The sequence below is a fragment of the Columba livia genome, chromosome 24 (genome assembly GCF_036013475.1).
Source record: "Columba livia isolate bColLiv1 breed racing homer chromosome 24, bColLiv1.pat.W.v2, whole genome shotgun sequence".
Classification (NCBI taxonomy): domain Eukaryota; kingdom Metazoa; phylum Chordata; class Aves; order Columbiformes; family Columbidae; genus Columba; species Columba livia.
The window spans coordinates 2,785,961-2,803,928 of NC_088625.1; the positions used below are offsets into that span (position 1 = coordinate 2,785,961).

General features: G+C 45.1%; 1 protein-coding gene across 6 annotated transcripts in view; it reads left to right on the top strand.

The window, feature by feature from the left end:
* The first annotated feature begins 1,229 nt into the window (after window positions 1-1,229).
* Window positions 1,230-17,968, top strand: part of FLI1 (Fli-1 proto-oncogene, ETS transcription factor) — a 71,344-nt gene continuing 54,605 nt past the window's right edge. Inside the window, exons 1-3 of one of the 6 annotated variants that reach the window (XM_065040369.1) lie at window positions 1,230-1,702; window positions 1,871-2,279; window positions 4,218-4,299. In XM_065040369.1, the coding sequence (XP_064896441.1) occupies window positions 4,261-4,299 (39 nt within the window). In that variant the 5' untranslated portion in view covers window positions 1,230-1,702; window positions 1,871-2,279; window positions 4,218-4,260. Of the gene's footprint in view, window positions 1,703-1,810; window positions 2,280-4,217; window positions 4,327-11,872; window positions 12,239-12,608; window positions 13,807-17,968 lie in introns of those variants that run through there. The other 5 variants (XM_005508588.3, XM_013369049.3, XM_021295961.2 and 2 more) reach the window with 5 other exon arrangements.

Below are 17,968 nucleotides of genomic sequence, written 5' to 3' on the forward strand. Positions count from 1 at the left end.
GGGACACAAGCAGGAGCGACCTGTGTGCGAGGGGGAGAGATTTCAGAGGCACCTTTCAAAAACCACCGCCGCTGATGGATGTTGAAATGTTGCTTACACACAAGTCACCTCCGGTTTGTTGGGGAAAACTTGAAATGTCCTGTCTCCTCAGGAGCTATTTGTGTAAACAAAACTTCTGTAACTTTCTCTGGAGTGTGTGTAAAGGGGGGGGCATTTTTTATTTATTTTCTTATATTTTCTTCTCCTACAGCTGTTTCCAATTTGCCAGCAATTTTCTTTTGGGCTAGTAAAGCTCCCAAGATCAGTGCAACTGGCCACATGGGTTTCTCGACTGGACTCTGTGGGGTTTGATTACAAGGGGTAGCAAACCCAGCTCAGGACCCAGGGTAAGCATTTCCTCTGCATTTTTAAGTGCTTTACGTCCTACGGGTTTTTTTTTGTTAACGCCAACCTTTAAAGTTTATTTCATTAGGGGCGTGTGCTCAGTGGTCCCTGTCAGAGCCAGGCTGAGATTTTGGGGCAGGTTTGCTTAAAAAATAGAGGAAAAACACACAGGGGGGAGAGATGCAAATGCCTGCTAGGTGCACCTCAAGGAAAATAAGAGGAAGAGGTTCTTGTTAACACAATAGTAAACCCTCGGGGTTCCTCTTCAGCTACGTGTTTTGTGTAATTCACACGTGGAAACGTGAGAAAAGAATGAAAAATGACTTTGAAATGTGATCTGATTGGGTCACTAGCTAGTGAGTGTGTAGAAAGAACAGTTCACATCCCCACAGAATAATGAGATTAAGGCATTTTTAACCCCGATGCACGCGATTTTTTTTTTCAAAAGCCATTTACAAATGACAACGCTGATTATTTTTTTTTCTCGATCCCTTTTTTCTCGTACACACTTCGCAAGTCCCTCCTATCGCTTTGATTGTTTTCCTCCCATCGCATCCGAGATCTTCCTCCTAAAATCCCTGTCGCTTTACCTTAGGAAACTCTTAACACAAACAACAACAATAATAACGAAGAATCCCAAGAATTTCTATATTAAAAAGCGGCTCTGGCGAGGTCCCTGGTCGCTGCGTGCAGGTCTGAGTCTGTTTTCCTTGGAAATTGGGAGGAATGCTAAACGCCTCGTCTACCAGCGAGTAAATTGTGTGCGGAGCTCTAGGCACGGCTCCCAAGTTGCCCTTTCACCCCTTCACTTTATATGTTCCTCTTGTTAAGGAGAAAAATGTTTCAATATGTTGGAATTTGGGGCAAAGCCGGGAAAGAGAGAAAGAGAATGGAGAATGGAAGGGCATTTTCCAAATAGTTTTGGTAACCCATCTGGGGGTTACGTTTAAAATTGATGTTGTACTAAAACCCCTGGAAGTTTCTTCCCCAGGTTAGTTCAAAATATCATCTGCCAACACTTCGGAGATGACAAAATGCACCAGAAACGTGACGCCGTTGGCGGGGGGGGGGGAAACATTCCTGAATTGAAGATGTTTCTTTTCCCTCCCTCAATGCGTTACGATTTGATGGGGTATCATTCAATAGCTAAAAGGATCTGGAGGTTTCGACTTGCAGAGAGAAAACTGAATTATTGATCCAATACAGAGGATAGTTTCGAGACGATTTAATCTCGGTTTTTCCAGCCATGTGCATCTGCAGCTTCGTCTGTAATATTTTCAGTTCTCCTTCAGGGGAAAACGGGTTAACTGTTTGCAAGGTAAGAAAAAAGCTCTAAGTAAGGAACGATGATTTAAAAACGGATATTTGAAACTTCCTTATTTAAAAGGGGGATTGAAAGTAGCACTTGAGCTCCACTCAGCGTCTCTTTTCGGCTTGACTCCTCAGCAATATTTTTTTAAGAGAGTTGTGATTTTTTTTCCCCTAGGTTCTTTAAAGTTGCGAGGAGCGCCAGGCGGACTCATTGGGGGAAGATCGCCACACAGCCGCTATCAATCTGAAGGAGCAGCCGAAATATTGATAAGGGGGGGAGGTGTGAAACGGAAATCAAATGAAAAGTAGAGGGCACAGAAGAAAGGGAAAGGAAAGCGAAGCACGTCCCGGAGCTGCGAGCATTACAGAAGCCCCCTGAGGAAATGCCTGGTTGATGCAGCCTGTCTGGATGGGCTGGGAATTTTAACTTTGGATCTAGCAAGTTTAATCTCTTTGCAAAAGAAAAACCTGCGGCGGCAGGGCAGTGATCCAGAAACTGCTGGGGGAGTTTCACTGTTTTGGGGGTCTCAACCTGGATCTTTACAAACTGCTCTGCCACTGGTTGAGGGGAAAGGGTATACAAGGTGAGTCAGTTAAATAATAGTAATAAGAATAAGGCGAATCGAGAAGTTTTTAAGAGGCCCTTTTATGTTGCAGCTGATGCTGGCAGGGCAATACGATTGATAAATAATCCACAGCAGACTTCTTAAGACTTGCTCCAAGTATGCAGATGTATTTATTTATGTGAACGTGCGTAATTATAAGAGTGGGGTAATCGCGGAGTGGGGGGAAGCGCTAATGAGGCGTGAAGAGGGGAGCGGGGAAAACTGAGAGGGGAATCCTTGACCCTAGAAAATTTACTAGCAAAGCAAAATCACCTTGTCCCTCAACTTTGGCTGTCCCCCCACCCCCTCGGTACAAGTTCAGAAGCAAAAGAAACTGGAATGTGTCAGGAGGGAGGACGACAGGGAAAAAAAATATCAGAAACATATTGTCGATTTTATAATCGGTTGCCCTTGTGTGCCAGCTGGCCGCCTAATAAAGGCTTTAAAATCAATAAACGGCGGGGGGGGGGGTTACGTGCAGAGAGCGAACTTTTATTTTCCAGAGTTGTTGGGCTGGGGTCTCTTTTTTTTGCTTTCTCTCTCTCTCTCTCTCTCTCTGTATGTGTGTGTATATATATATATATATATATATATATATATTAGGATCAGCAGATGTTTCAAAGCAAGCCAGGTTTGGGGGGCACGGAGGGGGTTCCCCGGCAGATTTAGGGAGCAGAGACCTCCGGTGCGGAGCGGGCTTCTCCATTAATCAAACGAGGGAGATTTCGTGATTAACCAGCGCTGGCTGGCTTGTGTTAGACCTGAACTAACTGCAAAGTTAGGCGCCCACAGCTTTTCCTGAAGAGGTTGCGAAAATAAAAATATTGAGCGCTTGTGTATAGCTCTTTGTGCATATTTCGGATTCTGTAATATGATTTTTCTGTAGTAAAATTCTGGGTAAATTTCTGCCTTTTCCCTTCCCACCCCGGGAAAATGGGGCCGTCAGAATAGCAGCACTCAGGAGCTGCATGTTAAGGGATGGAGGGTAATGCTTCTTAACGATGCACTAATTACAGCCAGCTAATTGCTTTCTGGCGCTTTCCGAGGGGACTAAAGATCCTGAGAGGACGGGGTAGAAAAAATAGTTGTCGGATACTTTAATGACTGTGGATTTATTTTCTCATACATCGTGATATTATTTTCCGATCGTTGTTAATCTCTGCATCTCCGTCGTGATGACTTGGAGGGGGGAAGAGGCAAAAAAAAACACCCAAAATTGTTCATCAGGAGATCATAAAGTCTTAGAAGTCCAGAAAAAACAGATGCAAGCCTGAGATAAAGCACCGCTAAATCGGGCTTAGTAACAGCACTATCCAAAATAGAAGGGCTGGGATTGACAACCCTGGGGGGTTTTATTGCTATTTGGAATGATACTTCCGTTCGCTATTTTTTTTAATTTATTGTTTAATTATTATTAGTGAGAAAGGTTCTTTAAATCAATAGAGGCCAGCAGGCTAATGGCTCGGGATGGTTTCAATGAATCAGGAAAGGCAACTGCCCTTCATTTAGCCAAGTGAAACCCTTGGATACAAGTCAATAGGGTTAACTAGTCTCGACATGAAAACACGAGTATTTCAGCTGGCTTTTAATTGTTGGCTAAGAAATTCAGTTAATCAAATGTCAAACATTCCCCCTCTGCTCTGGTCAAAAGTGAAGAAGTTTCTTTTCCTAAGGGGTGAGGGAGGAATCCAAAACCAAAACCCAACTGTTGTTAAAGCATAGAAATAAAACCCAGTTTTACAAAGTCTTGTGTATTATTTGACTTTTAGTTGCCGTGGTGGACATTTTTATGTGTCTTTTAAAGGGTACAATTAATTGCTTGATCACTTCTTTTTAAATATTGTTACTGATCTTACATTTTTAAACGATGCTTTGTTTTTTTACTTTTCTATATAAGTACTTTTTTTATTATTTTAGGTCGATTTCGGGACCTTTAAATATATCTATTAAACAAGTAAGGATGTTTCAGACTGTACCAGACACTTCGTCTTACGTCAAGGTAAGACATGACAGCATCTTTAAACAGGTAATGTCAAAAACTACAATCCTCCAAAATTCACAATCACTTGTATTAGTTGAAAATCTCATTCCTGTTGTCATTGAGTTTAGCAGGAAATTTCCCTCTAGCTTTGTTTTAGAGTCTCAACTATCACAGTTATCGTTCTGGAAATCAGAAGGGTTGAATCAAAGTTGTATCATCAGGGACCAACAATATGTTCAAGTGGTCTTGTCTTTTCTAATGCATTGATGCTTGGTTTGGTGGGTTGTATCATAGTGAGTGTGCTGAATTACATTATAGTAGTGGTTGTTTGCTCTGAAACCAACATGGTAGTGGTGATGTGCTCCTGATGTTGTATCATAGCGGTTTCTTAAATTGGCTTCCAATTTTCTGATTTCCTAGATACCGTTTAGTCTTGAACCAGAGCTAAATTTCATTTAATATCCTTCTACTTCTCTGCTGCGTCAGCTGCTGAATTCAGTATGCAAGATGATATGTGAAGTTATGTTTTCTGAAAGGTACATTTCAGAAGGGATTTAGAGGGGAAAAATATTTAATGAGTTAAACCAAAACATCTCTTTCGGTTACTGAAGAAATGGATTGTCACACCAGGCAATACTATGTAACACTAGGATTTATTTCACAATGTTACTTATGGTTTTCCTTGGGCAATGCTTCCGTACAGTTCAGTAAGCAAACTGACTTTGTTTGGTTTTATTGACAGTGGCTAGTGCCAAATACTACAAGATATTGCACTCTAAATAGTTGTTTGTATATTTTTCTTCTTTTTAAGAAAAAGTTTGGATCTTAGAACGTAGATTGATAGGCCACTTCTGGCTCTTTAACAAGATTAAAACAAATACCAAAGAAAGGTTGGCACAGCCTTGTCCCTTTATAACTCAATTGAGTACTATATTATATTTGACATCATATAGGTTTTTTTTCCACAACAGTTCCCAAGAATGTAAATAAACCAAGCCTGGGACATCTGGGTTACACGTTTAAGGCAAACCCTGCATGCAACAGCACTTAGTGAAAATCTAAAACACAAGCCTCTTCTCTCCCAGGCTGAAGAAACACAGGGGGTGTTAACTAGAGCTGGGTGAATAATTTGTAATGAATAATTTATTACAGGAATTTTCTTTTTTTTTTTTTTTCCCCTGTAGTAAATGATCCATGTGCCAATCATGACTTCCAATAATATGTATGTACATGAAAACGATCCATTGAATGATTTCTGTATATAATCCCCAGGCTATGGCTCATTTTGTCGGGAGTGTTAGTATTTGAAATGCAAGGTTGGTGGGGTGAATCCCAGGTCAGGTAACATCACTTGTATTCCCTGATTGGGTGAACCTGTGCCACTCTCTAGGCCGGGTTTCTAGGGCAAATCTGTCTGGAGATGGTCAAAACTCCACATGCAGTTGATATACCCAAAATCAAATTTGTAGCTTAGTGTTTCATGGAATGCCAGTGATTTAATTTGCTTATTACATTCATATAGCTTTGGACTAGAGTCTGGAAGAATAGAAACTCTGTGGAAAACAAATTAAGTTCAAGTCTCTCTCATGACAGAAAATTCACTCAAAGATCAAGCAAAGCAGCATTAAGTGGTCTGTGCCCAGTTTTAGCATTAATTTCTCTTTGGAGTTCCTGATGTGGGAAATGATCTTAGACGTGTTCTGTTTACAATGAAGAGATGAAGGCCCTTTGACATCCTATATTACAGTATCATTGCCTTTTGTTGGGAGGCGGGACCCAACTGCTGCTCCAGTTAGTGGCAAAATTCCTTTTGAATTAAATGGAACCAAGATCCAGGCCTAAATAATTTAACATTCCCGCAGGATTGAGTGAGCCTGTCCATACAATAAGTAGGATCCTGCCGGCAAAATGGTTGAGAAAAGTTCTCTTCACATAAGTACGTGTTTTATCCAGCAGGAAGAACTCCTTAGGCTGGACTTATGTCCAGTGTTTCAGCAGTGGAGGGATAACTGAGCTGTGTGATGCTGATCTTGCCACCTTTTATTACAACCCTTCATCCTTAGCTACTGTTATTTTGGGCAAGGAACCTTGAGTTTGGTATTTTGTCTGTAAAGCTTCACTCATGGCACTGTCATTGGGGAAATGTCTTGTTCCTGTACTTAAAAAACGCAACATAATTTTGACAGAAGTCTCCAAGGGCTGATCCGAAGACAAAGGAAATACCTCCCATTGACTTTAAGTTGGGCAGCTCAGTACCAAGGGTGCAGAAGTACTCGAGCAGCTCATTCAGATCAATGAGGCTGTTCTTAAAAGTAAGAATGTGCTTAAAATCGTGAGAATTTGAGCCTTAAACACAGGGGTTGGATCAGTCTGTGGCCTCTCTGAGTGTGGTGACCATTTCCACTGACTCAAATGCATCCTGGGCCAACAGGGAGGTTCTGACAGCAACTGGTTTATTTGTAGAAGAGGTGGGAAATGTGGATATGAATCTAAGTCCTATTGTGGTGGGGTTTGTGCTCCTGAGCAAGACATTTCATCTCTCTGTTCCTCCATTTCTCCATCCCTTAAACGTGGATGAAAGTGCCGTGTAGAGCAAGGTGATGTTCACCTGCCTTCTCTTTCCTGCTTCCCCACACTGATCTTTGAGAACTTCTGAAGTTGTGGCAAGTAAGAAGTTTGCAAAGCAAGAGATTGAGCTTTCATTCCTCTCTCTCTTCCCAGGTCTTTTTCATAATTATAAATCCCAAATATAAAAAAATTACTTTGATCCTTCTACATCACCGTTAAAGTATTTCTATTCCTTATACCATCATGGGACTTACTGATCTGCAAGTACTTAATAATTTACAGTATATCAGAGGGTGCTAATCTCATCTAAACAGGAGTATTTGACTTTAGAGAATGAAACATAATATAATTGGGAAATTAAATTTTAAAAGACAGGACTGGAATCCTTACTGTAGGGATATGGAAAGAATTAGGGCTATAAGCAAAGCAACATGACCCCTGAGTACTGGATTTTTAATTACTACCATTGCCACAAGCTACTCCAGGCCACAGAAGTGTTCACTCCCCTTCTGCACTGCTGGTTTGCGGTTTAATATGTGTGTAAAGAAGGTGCAAGGATAATTTGGGGGGTATGTTATTCACCAGCACTTATGCCTGTGTTTTGGGGAACAACCACAAAGCAACTTAGCGAGCTGGTGCAGAAAATGTTCTCCAGCCCAGCCCACTGAAGGGCCACAAAGATGGACTTTTGTCCAGGGAGGAGCCACCGTGCAAGAGCAGGACCTCTGGCTTTAAAAATGGATTTCACGCAGTCATAACGTTTGTGGTGCTGCACAAAGAAGCATATTCATGGAGGCAAAATAGCCTGGGTGGCTGGAAACAATATTTGGTTTGTTCTTGCTTGCGCTCTGCCTGGAAAGTTTACAGGAGCTCTAAAGAGAGAAGGGTTTTAATTTTTCAGTATTTTGAGGACAAAACAGTGAGATTTTCTTTGGAGTGGGCAATACAAAGGTAAACCCTGGCACGGATGGGCTATCTTTCCTGCTGAACACTAGCAGCCAGAGACTGCTTGGGGGCAGTTTACAAGGCAAGACTATCCCGGTTTGGGCTTTTTGTTTGTTTGGGTGTTTTCCCAACAAAAAATTATCGCATCAGAGATGGTGCGTGATGAATGACCTGAGAAAAGGTGCTGCAGAGGGACCTGTGCATGGCTCATCCCGCAGGTGCTCAGGGATGCGTGGATGCTGCAGAAACCTGCACCGCTTTCTTAGGAACAGCTAGAGAGTGTTAGCTTGGCAGAAAAGGGAAAATCAAAGCCTACATGGAGCGCTTTTTCCCCAATTCAGAAGCTGCCGTCAGCTCTGACGTCATTCTCACGCTTGGTGATGATTAATTACGTACATACCGCACCGTTCCCCTTTCTGACGCCCATTTCTCGAGGCAGGAACGCTGCGAAGTTGTCGGATTTTAGCAAGTCGCTGATTAACACCTTATGACAACTTGGTGCTTAAGGATTTAGTTCTTGTTTGCACCTACCTCTCTGTTTTAAATAGAAAACAATCCCTTTCCATTGCCCAGCAAATCCCGCCGGACTTTTTATTGTATTTTACTTTTTTCCCGTGCTCAATCCTAGCGCTGCGTGGGGTTTTTCCCTCTTTACCTTCAAGACATGGGGTTCGAATTTAGGTCGAGAAGGCGGGAGAATCGTTGCTTCTCTCCTGGAAATGCAGCATGTGGGAGCTTTCTAAAATAAGCCAGGCTCTGGGGCATAAGGGACAAACTTTATAGTGACTCCCGCCTTTAGACAGGAGCATTCAAGCCACCAACCCATCTCCCCAACTCTGCGAACTTCTAGTGGCTCCAGTTCTTTCACGTCTTACAGAAAATCGCCCCCCACCGATATGATGCATCCAGGGAATTTAGTATTCCAGCTTTTCCTATGCTCTCCCAGCCCTGTGTTTAGGAAGAGAGGAAGTGTGCAGGGAGAGGGGAGCAAAAAGGGAAGAAAAAGAAAGTGAGCGCTGAGGGGGGAAAAATGCTTTAAATCTTTCCTGTAAATCTCCAAATATATGAAGTCTGAGGAACAAATTCAAAGCAGGCACGGACGCCTGAAGAGAAGTTAGAGAGAAATATTCCGTTCCATTCAAGCGCATCAAGGGTCTAGCTGAAGTCTTGTTTGGCTAAGGTCAGACGAGACCGGGTTCTCCAATAAAAATAAATCTCAAATTAATTATGGCCTCAAGCGAGGGGCCAGACGTTTGGAGCTAGTGCACTGCAGTCTGCTTTTTTGGCCTTCAGTATTTTTGTGTGTTTTTTGTGCCTTAGCTTTTCAATAATTGCAGGATGGGGGAGGAAGGGCGGGTGGGGGCTGTTTTATTGGGACATGGAGCTCGGATAAAACTACCCAGGACACTGCACACCCCGCTCCTCGCCTAATTGCGATGCAGCTTCAAAGCTACTGCATCTTCTCCCCACCACTTTTAAGACGTTACGTTTTACTTAGTACCGATTAGCAGTGAATAACTTTCCGGCTTCGAGTTCCCAAATCCCGTGGGCTGTTCCTGGAGAGGTAGGAGGGACCCGATCCTTCAGTTGTGAGGCTAGAAAACCACTGGGTTTTTTTTGTTTTATAAATTGCTGTAGCTGAGAAGCAGAAGTTTGGCCAATTAGTTTAGTTTAGAATTGGGATTCATTCCTGGGGATCAAATCCCAGGGCTGTAGTTTTGGCTTTTTTGCTTGTAAGAATGTGGGTTTAGAAAATAAACAAAACACGTTGCGTCTTTCATTCTGCAACCGAGTCGGTGCCAGAAGGAGCTCAGACCCGGAAATTTTAAACATTCATTGAGGCTGGTGGAGATTTTCCCTCTAGGAAAGACTGGAGGAGAATAAAGCCCGGCCTTTTGAAAGTACAACTCCGGGTAAAGAACGATGGTAAATATTGTAAGTACTTTTACAGAGAGCAGAATATATAGGAAGTTATATATGTATATAATGCATACACACAATAATGCAAGGTATGTAAATACATGTCTAGAGAAAGCCAGGGAAAAAAGAGAAAAGAGGACATTTAGTCACTGTTAGTGGGTTTTTAGCCAGGCGTGTTTTCTGGGACTCCTCTCCCCTACTTACAGTGTTAGTGCAAAGTGACAGTCTTAGGCTGGGCTTAACGAAAGCTCAGATGATGCTGTTCGGGTAAGAGAGGGTGAAATAAGTCAAAGCCCTTTTCCACCATCGGAGAAGAATATTTCTAACCTGCAACCGAGGCCCGGGAAGGTTTTAATTATGTTATTCGTATAGAATAACTAGACGGTTTTAATTATGAAGTGATGGCCACTAATCCCACGTGAATTACAAACAGAAAATCCAGATCTCGGAGGTTATGTAGTCCCGCAAAGGGCTGGCATTGAACTAGACCGAGGGGTTAACTCCTTTGATACTGGACGTGAAATAGTCTGGGGCCAAATCCCCCCCCAGCGTGTCCTTATTAATTTCACTCGAATCCCACCAAACCCGGCGTTTTCACCTTCCCTGTGTGAGGCTGCAGCCGCTGTAACCCAATTATAAGAACGAAGCGAGGAGGTGGGGACATGTCAAGCGCTTGAGAGTGATTTTGAACTAATTAAAAACCTGGCTCGAGAATTTCGTTTCATTCATAAGTGGAGTAAAAAATAAAATAATAATTGAGTAACCGATTTCTACCAGCCTGTCCCAATGGAAGCATTTGAAACCTTCCGTGGTTGCCAAGATGAAATGATTTTTCCAGATGTCTGGTGGTAACCACATTAAACAGATCACGATTCCTTTACTGGATATACATCCAAAAGTCGAGCATCAGATTGAAAACTGAGCACATGGACCAGCACCGTGCCCTGCGATGGCTTTGCCTTCCGTTCCCTTCCAAGACTTAAATATCCAAAGTTACTGAACAACCACCTGGGATGATTCAGAGCTTGGCGCACGGAGTGTCTGCATATTCCAGCCTTTCCCAAAAAGTTGGAGATAACTTCAGGGTGGCTTGCGGGTCTTTAGGAGGCGAGAAAGAAAAGATGAAGCAAAGATTCTATTGTTACATGATTTGGCAGGTAAACAGATTGTTCTGTTTCTCTGTTACGATGTTTAACACCTTCGCTCATTACCTTATCTCTTTTCGCAAACCTTATTTTAGAGCAAGCACAAGAGGTAAAGCAGGGAACGTCCCTGATGGACCTGATCTAACTAGTGACCCGAACACGCTTCTTTTCGAGTCATCCTCAGACATGCAAAATAAGCCCCCGGGGGTCATGGTGCCCGTCTGGCAGTAAAATGCAGAGCTGGGTTCCTAAAATATCTCAAGGTGGGATGGAGGGGGGTCTGTTTGACATCTTCCAGCCTTCGGGAGCACCCGGGATGCTCTGCGGGTGCCGCGCTTGTGTGTCGCTCCAGCCGGGAGAAGGGGAAAAGGTGTTTTGCAAATATTGGGCTCTTCTCACAGAAACCAGGCGGGTTTTCAGGTGTTTTCTCCCTGTCGGTCACGCAGCCTAAACCCAAAATGCTCTGTGAGGTCCGTGGATGACGGAGGCTCCCTCCAGGGTTTCCCCCCCCGCCTCCCTTTCGCGGTTAAGATCCTCAGCCTGTCCTCTCCCTCACCCCCCCACCCCCGTTGTTTTTCGGAGCGTTGTCTAGAGAGGAAACCATTTGGGTTTTGAAAGGATGCGTTTCACTCTTCCCTTTAACCTCTTGCTTTTTCTGGTTGCTGCAGCAGCCTGCCATGAGGTAACGCTGAAGAGGAATGGAGAAAAGAATATTTGCGGCACGGGGTGCGGGGGGGGAGATGGCAAGGAAAAAGAAAGAGTAATGAGGAAAGCAAAGGGTTAACCGTGATTTCTTTTAATTGAACTCCAGTTCTTGTGGCCCTAGGCAAGGGGGGACCTGACCCCGCTAGCAGCATCCAGATGTGCTGCTCTCCGGGGACCCCAGCGCAGACCCCGGGATTGTAAAGCAGACAAGGGGGAGGACGGGGGTGGGGAGAAAGGGGGGGCGGTCGGGCTGTCCCCTCTGTCCGTCCCCCCCCTTTCTCCCTTCACCTCCTGGCTGCAGACGGCCTCAATCGCTGGCAAGCAGCAAAGCAAAACCTCCAGGTCTGGTCACGTTCAGTCCCGTGTCTGCATCTTAAAAAATTGTAGCTGAATTGATGAGGCTAATTTCGGAGGAGGGAGGGGAGGGAGGGGCGAGGGGGATCTACGGCTCTCCCCTGCCAGCTCCGCTCTTGGAGAAATAAAGTATTAATAAGGCATCTCTGCCGCAGCCGAGTAGAAACACTAGTGGCATTATTGCACTTTTCTTTTGGAAGGGGCGGGTGCAGAATAACTTTGGATATAACTTTGATTTCTGCCCCCCCACTCCCCTCCCCGTGGTTGGACTAAAGACAGGGGGGAAACAAAAAGCCTGGACACAACTGGCACAGGACAAGGTAATCCTCTCCACCGAGAGATCTGACGTGCAGGGGTGTCCTCCTGCCTTGACACTTTTCTTTCTTGGCTTCACCCTCCTTTATTCCACCCTCTGCCTTTTTCCTCGGGCTGCAGCAGTTTGCAGAAGTGGGGAATGAAGGGCGCCCGAAGTGCTGCATGATGTGTTCCGCTCTTAGCTGCTTGTTATTTTTGCAAAAAAAAGGGGGGGCGGGGCTGAAGTTGTGCGGGTTTGCTGGACAGGCGGTATTGTCTCCGTTCCTCGGGTCCTATGGAGGGCTTCAGCTTTTCCCGGAAAAAAAGGAAAGCGCTTTTCTGGTGATCGCTCCCGTTTGAATGAAAGGGAGAACTGCACGTCAGGGGCTCGCCCAGGTCTAAAATGAGATTTAAAGGCTGGTGGTTGGGTTTTTGCGTTCTGACACGGCATCCGGGAATAGAAAATTCAGCTGATCTGACAATTATTGTAATTTTTGTCGCTTTTAGCTTATAAAGTGGAGGTTTTCTCCCTGTCTGAGTGGGGTTTGACTATGAGAGGAGGCTGGGGAAGTTACTCCCGGCCCCTGAAGTGACATGGATGGACTTCCATCCATCTCAGTATCCTTGATTCAGAGCCCGATATCCCAACCGTCGGGATGAAGGAAAGGGGTGAAAGTGGAAAAAGAGCCTCCACTTTCCTGCAGCCCCATTTCCAGCCTGCCTTTAATTGCTGGATTCATTTGTCGTGCATTATTGCGCTTACCGCTCATTTCTGGCAGGGACTGGACCCTCCTCTTACCCTTCTTGCTGGGAGACGTGGAGAGGGGCCGAAATATTTTAAAGACGTTTTAATCGCCAGACTTTTTATTTTCTTTCTCTCCGAATCGTATTTACGGTTTTCTTCCCTCAATTTTTTTGCCTGTGACTGGAAAACGCATTAATAAAAAAATCTGTGGGAAGAGACGGAAATTCAGTGAGTCAGGCTAAAGCTGCTCCAGCCAAAGAGAAAAAAGTTGCAAAGAAAAATCTTAAACTAAACTGTGGGATGACACACGGCGCTCGCTAATACGGTCTGGGGTGCGAGGCAAAGTCTGCGTTGGACTGGCTGTCCCAGCGACAAACAGAGCTGCCAGAGGTACCTATTGTTCTGCCCCTTCTTATCTAAATGGAGCAAATATCCTGTATGTAAAATATATATATATATTTTCATCAAGAAGGCAGGACCAGCAGAGAGACGAAAGTTTCCTCCTCGAGTGACTTCACTTCCCAAAATTAGCAGAAAAAAACGTTTCATCCGGTTAACTGTATCTTTTTCGCTCTGCTGCAACAACCGAAGTTAAAAAAAGAGAGAGACGAAGGGAGAGGGAGGGAGAGGCAGAGAGGAGGAGAGGGGGTACAGAGAGACAAGCAAAACTGCTGAAAGGACAGGAAGAAAAGCTGAAAGAGAGAGAAGGATAAGGAAAAGAGAAAAACACAACAAAAAAAGAAAACCCAACAAACTTCAGGAGGCTTCGGTCGCAGGCTAAACCGGGTCAATGTGTGGAATATTGCTGGTACCGGCTGGAAGTTGTTCTAGATGGACGGCACTATTAAGGTAAAGGCGGCTGGGGAGAACTAGGAAGGGGCTCGGGGGGAACCGGGAAGGGGCTCGGGGGCTCTGTCCGGCTCTGCCCCTCCGCCCCGGCGCGGCCGCTCTCTCGTCCTCCGCCCCAGCGTTTCGGGGCTCTCCCCTTCTCCCCCCGGTACTCATGGGGTCCGCAGCCGCTCGGACCCCTCTCGGCGGTGCGGTGCGGGACCCGCCACCCTCCTGCTCCCGCGGAGAGACTGCGGGGACAGGCGGAAAAGCAGTGACAGCTCCTGCCCTTGGGGCTGGCCCTGCGGAGAGCGGGACGAGGCGGGGGGGAAAGGCTGGGGCTGCCCCCAGATGTGCGTGTGTGCCCCCAGCTGTGCGTGTATGTCCCCAGCCGTGTGCCCCCGGCATTACGATGTTAGCCGGCTCCGGTTTCCTCACCCGGCCCTGCTTGAAACGCATTGCTGGTTGTGGTGGTCGCCTGTGCTTTTCCTCCAATAGTTTTGGTTGTGGGGTTTTTTGGGGGGGGCAGGGGAGAAGAGACCAATTTGGAGGAGAAACAACACCCCAGCTTGGGGCGAGGCAGGGGGAAGGGGAAGCAAACAGTGTGGCAAAAAAACCACCAACCTAACCAACCTCTGGTGGCCTTGAGCAACCAAGGACACTGCTGGGACTCAGAGAGTGGTTCCCCCTCCTCTCCCCCATCCAACCGGCCGTTCCTTCGGCCTCTGCAAAGATAAACCAAGCTTGTTCCAAGCCCCTCAAGGTGGCTCACGCCGTTTCCCGGAGCCTAAGCAGCAGAGGGTTGGCTTTCTTGCTTTTGGGGACCCATGTGCAATTCTTGCAGGCTTGAGGGAGCGCTATAGCACAGAAGCAGCTTGAACAGAAGAGCCTTGAAGCGAGAGACACTGTGGGTGTGTTTGGGCTGGAGGATTTCGAAAGATGCCTATCGCCTGGGTGGGGTGTTGATCTCTTCTTAAAAGTCTTTTTTTTTTTCTTTTCTGCTGACCTGGTGAGAAAGAAGCTGCAAACTGGCAGGAACTGAAACTTTCTCCCTTAGATTGCAGCTTGTGACAAGTGTGCTGTTTGGAAGGGTCTCAAAAGAAGGGGGAGAGAGATGAGCGGGAAGAGAAAATGGAAATAGCAAAGAAAGAGGGAATGAAAGGGTGAATGTGAGAAAGCAGGAGCATTGAAAACACAAAATTTGGGAGGTATGGCAGGAATAAGACGCATCTCCACCCCGCGCCTTCTCAGATCTGTAGCAAAAGTAACTTGGGCCTCATTCAGCACACGTTTAGTGCACCACAACCTTCTTTGCTTTGTGGAGCCCTTAAATATTGTGCAGTGAAAGTGCAGAAATGTCCCATCTGCCCGTTTGCTGCAGTGCGCACATGGACTTGCTTTTTTATACAGGCCACGAACTCCTTGCACCACCCTCTGCAAGGTGCTGGAGTATTCCCATGACCCATGGGAGCTCCTCTTCTCCCCAGTCACCCCGTGTTGAGACGGATTATTGCTACCCCCATAAAACCCTTGGTTTGGAGATGAGGAACTGCAACACTTCACTTAGAGTCACGCTGGGGAGGCTGCGGCCAAAGGAGGAACTCGGCTGCATCCCAGGTCACTGCCCTGGCTCCTGGATCTGCTCACTGACTCCTCCGCAGCCTCCTTATGTATTGTCCTGCTCCACTTCTAGTCCAGAAATAACTTGGCTGTTCCAGCTAAGAGAGACGGGATCCAGATCCACCAGTCCACTCTTGGGTTCATTTACTGAACAGTTCCATGATCATCAGCAACTTGTTGCGGGTCCCCGTGTCCTGTTTGCCGCCTCCTATAATTTATCCATTTTCTGTAGCATGCATCAGTGCCCTTGGGATTATCTGAGACTGCTTGCATGTTTTCTTGTTGGGGAGAAAAAGAGTGAGTTCCCAAGGAATATCAGATTGATGGATTTGCTGCAGTTCAACACTAAAAGGAAGGGTTAGCCCACCTTGCTGAGCTTGATTCAGGTGAAGGGCAACGGGAAAGGATGTGGCTTGAGATGCTTAAATGTTTTTAATGCACTGGGCTTTGTAAATAACGTGTGCTTCAGGGTGGATTTTCTAAATTTGAGGAAACAGTAAAGAAAACCTGTATTGTATCCAGAGGAAAGCGATTTAAAAGCAATCGCATCCTCAGGTCTGCTCTCCTGTAGGTTGTATGCGTTGATTTCTCTCAAAGCTGTGAATTTAGGTTGGGAAATAATAAGGCAGAAAGATGCATGTAAGTGACTAGAGAGTAAGAAAAACAGAGAAAAGGCCTCTTTCCTTATCTAGAGCAAGAACACAGTGACTGGCCAGATGAAATCTGTGTTCCAATGTGGTTAAGAAGTGCTTCCCTCCGTAAACTCAGAAATACATGTCTCTGTGGAAGATAAGTGCTGTGCAACACAGAATAGATACGGGGCCGGGGGGAGGCTGCTCATTCTGGCTGATTGTCTTCGGTTTAAACAATACAAGTGACTTTTTTCAAGACCATATAAAACCATCCCACAGACTAATTGTTACAATTGAGCCAAAGACTTTCAACTGCACACCTGGCAGATGCAGAAGGAGTTTGCATCCAATCTGCTACAAAAAAACTCTCGCTTCACCCTGTGATCCCCACTGTTGTGCCGGTCCTCTTTAACCTTTTCATGCCATTCAGAAAGAGTTTTGCCACCAGGCTCTCTGACAGCTAGTTTTGCTCACGGAGCACGATCACATATGCTCAGGATGATTTTGGGTGACCTTTGCATCCTTTGGGGACATGATGTGCATGTGTGAAGTTATCAGAGTTTTTTAACCCAAAGCTCAGGGAATTTCATGGATCTAAACATGTATTATGGGATCAGCTCATGGCTCTAAGTCACCTTTCCCCATCATGTGCTGACTTAGGCCACAAGTGATATTGCCGAGCCAATGCACCGGCTCTAGAATGCACCTTTATTTCTTCATAACTAACTATTTGAGGGGAATTATATCACTTACTGAGGTGTCAGGGGGTAATTTTTACTGCATTCTTCAAATTATGTGTGTGATACCTGACTTGGGAGGCAGACTGGCTGGTTTTGAAAGTGACTTGTAGAGCAATGCTCTAAGGTGTTTTGTGGAGAAAGAAGAGCAGCACATCTTTATCTTCATTAGTTCATTCCCATATTCAGTTCACACTCCGTGACCAGTTGCAGAAGATGATTTGGAGCCAGCGAAACTCATCACAGTGTGTGTTTGCACTAATTTTAAATAGTCTGTAATGCTTTTACTATATGCCTCCGAATCACATCTTCTTTGGGTTAACATCCCACTTTGGCTTAGTTTACATTGCATCTGAGGGGCTTTGGTTTTTATTGCCTCAAATTAAAGCAAAAAAGGGTGCATCTAATCTCAGCAAGATGCCCGTGCATGGGCTTGCCCACAACAACAAATGGTGTGGTTTTAAGCTGGTTTAATTGTTTCAGTTCCACTTTACATGTGGATTATAATTAAAGTAAATACACTTGCCAAAGCCTGACTGTTAATTAAAAAAAAGCGCATTTTGTGTAACTGTTGCTTTCATTCCATGAAAATATATTTATCCTTATGTTCTGGACATAAGAGAGAAATGATCTGAAGGACATTCAACGGTGATTTGGCATTATTCAGGTAGAGGACAAAACCATCTGATATCTCCAGGGCATAAATGACGATATTTATTGATAGTCCCTATTCAGGTGACATTGATAATGCATAATGGCTTTCTAACAGCAAAAACCTATTAAAAATGTTTTGTAATTGGGATATTTTTATGATGCTACTTCATTTTCCCTCCAAGACCTGTATGCAAACACGTGTTGTTTGCCATGGTGTGTATTTACAGTCTCCGCAGTGCTGGGTACTGCGGACTCGAGGGGTTCAGAACTAACAGGAATTTGCTATGCAAGTGAATAAAAGGTGAATTATTTCAGAGCTGGTAAACCAAGCAGCTCTGCCGCTCTGTACTAGAATCGTTCCTGCTATGGGAAGGAAGATTAGTCCAGAGCAAACCTAACACACAACAAACCAGCACCAAGTGCTTCGATTTTAGGCACTTGGGGTTTCACTCAGAGGCTTTAAAGAGGTGCTGAGAGGCTTGTGTAGTTTCTCTCTGCCCCTGTGGATTTTACCCTAACAGGATGTGGTCACTTTAAGTA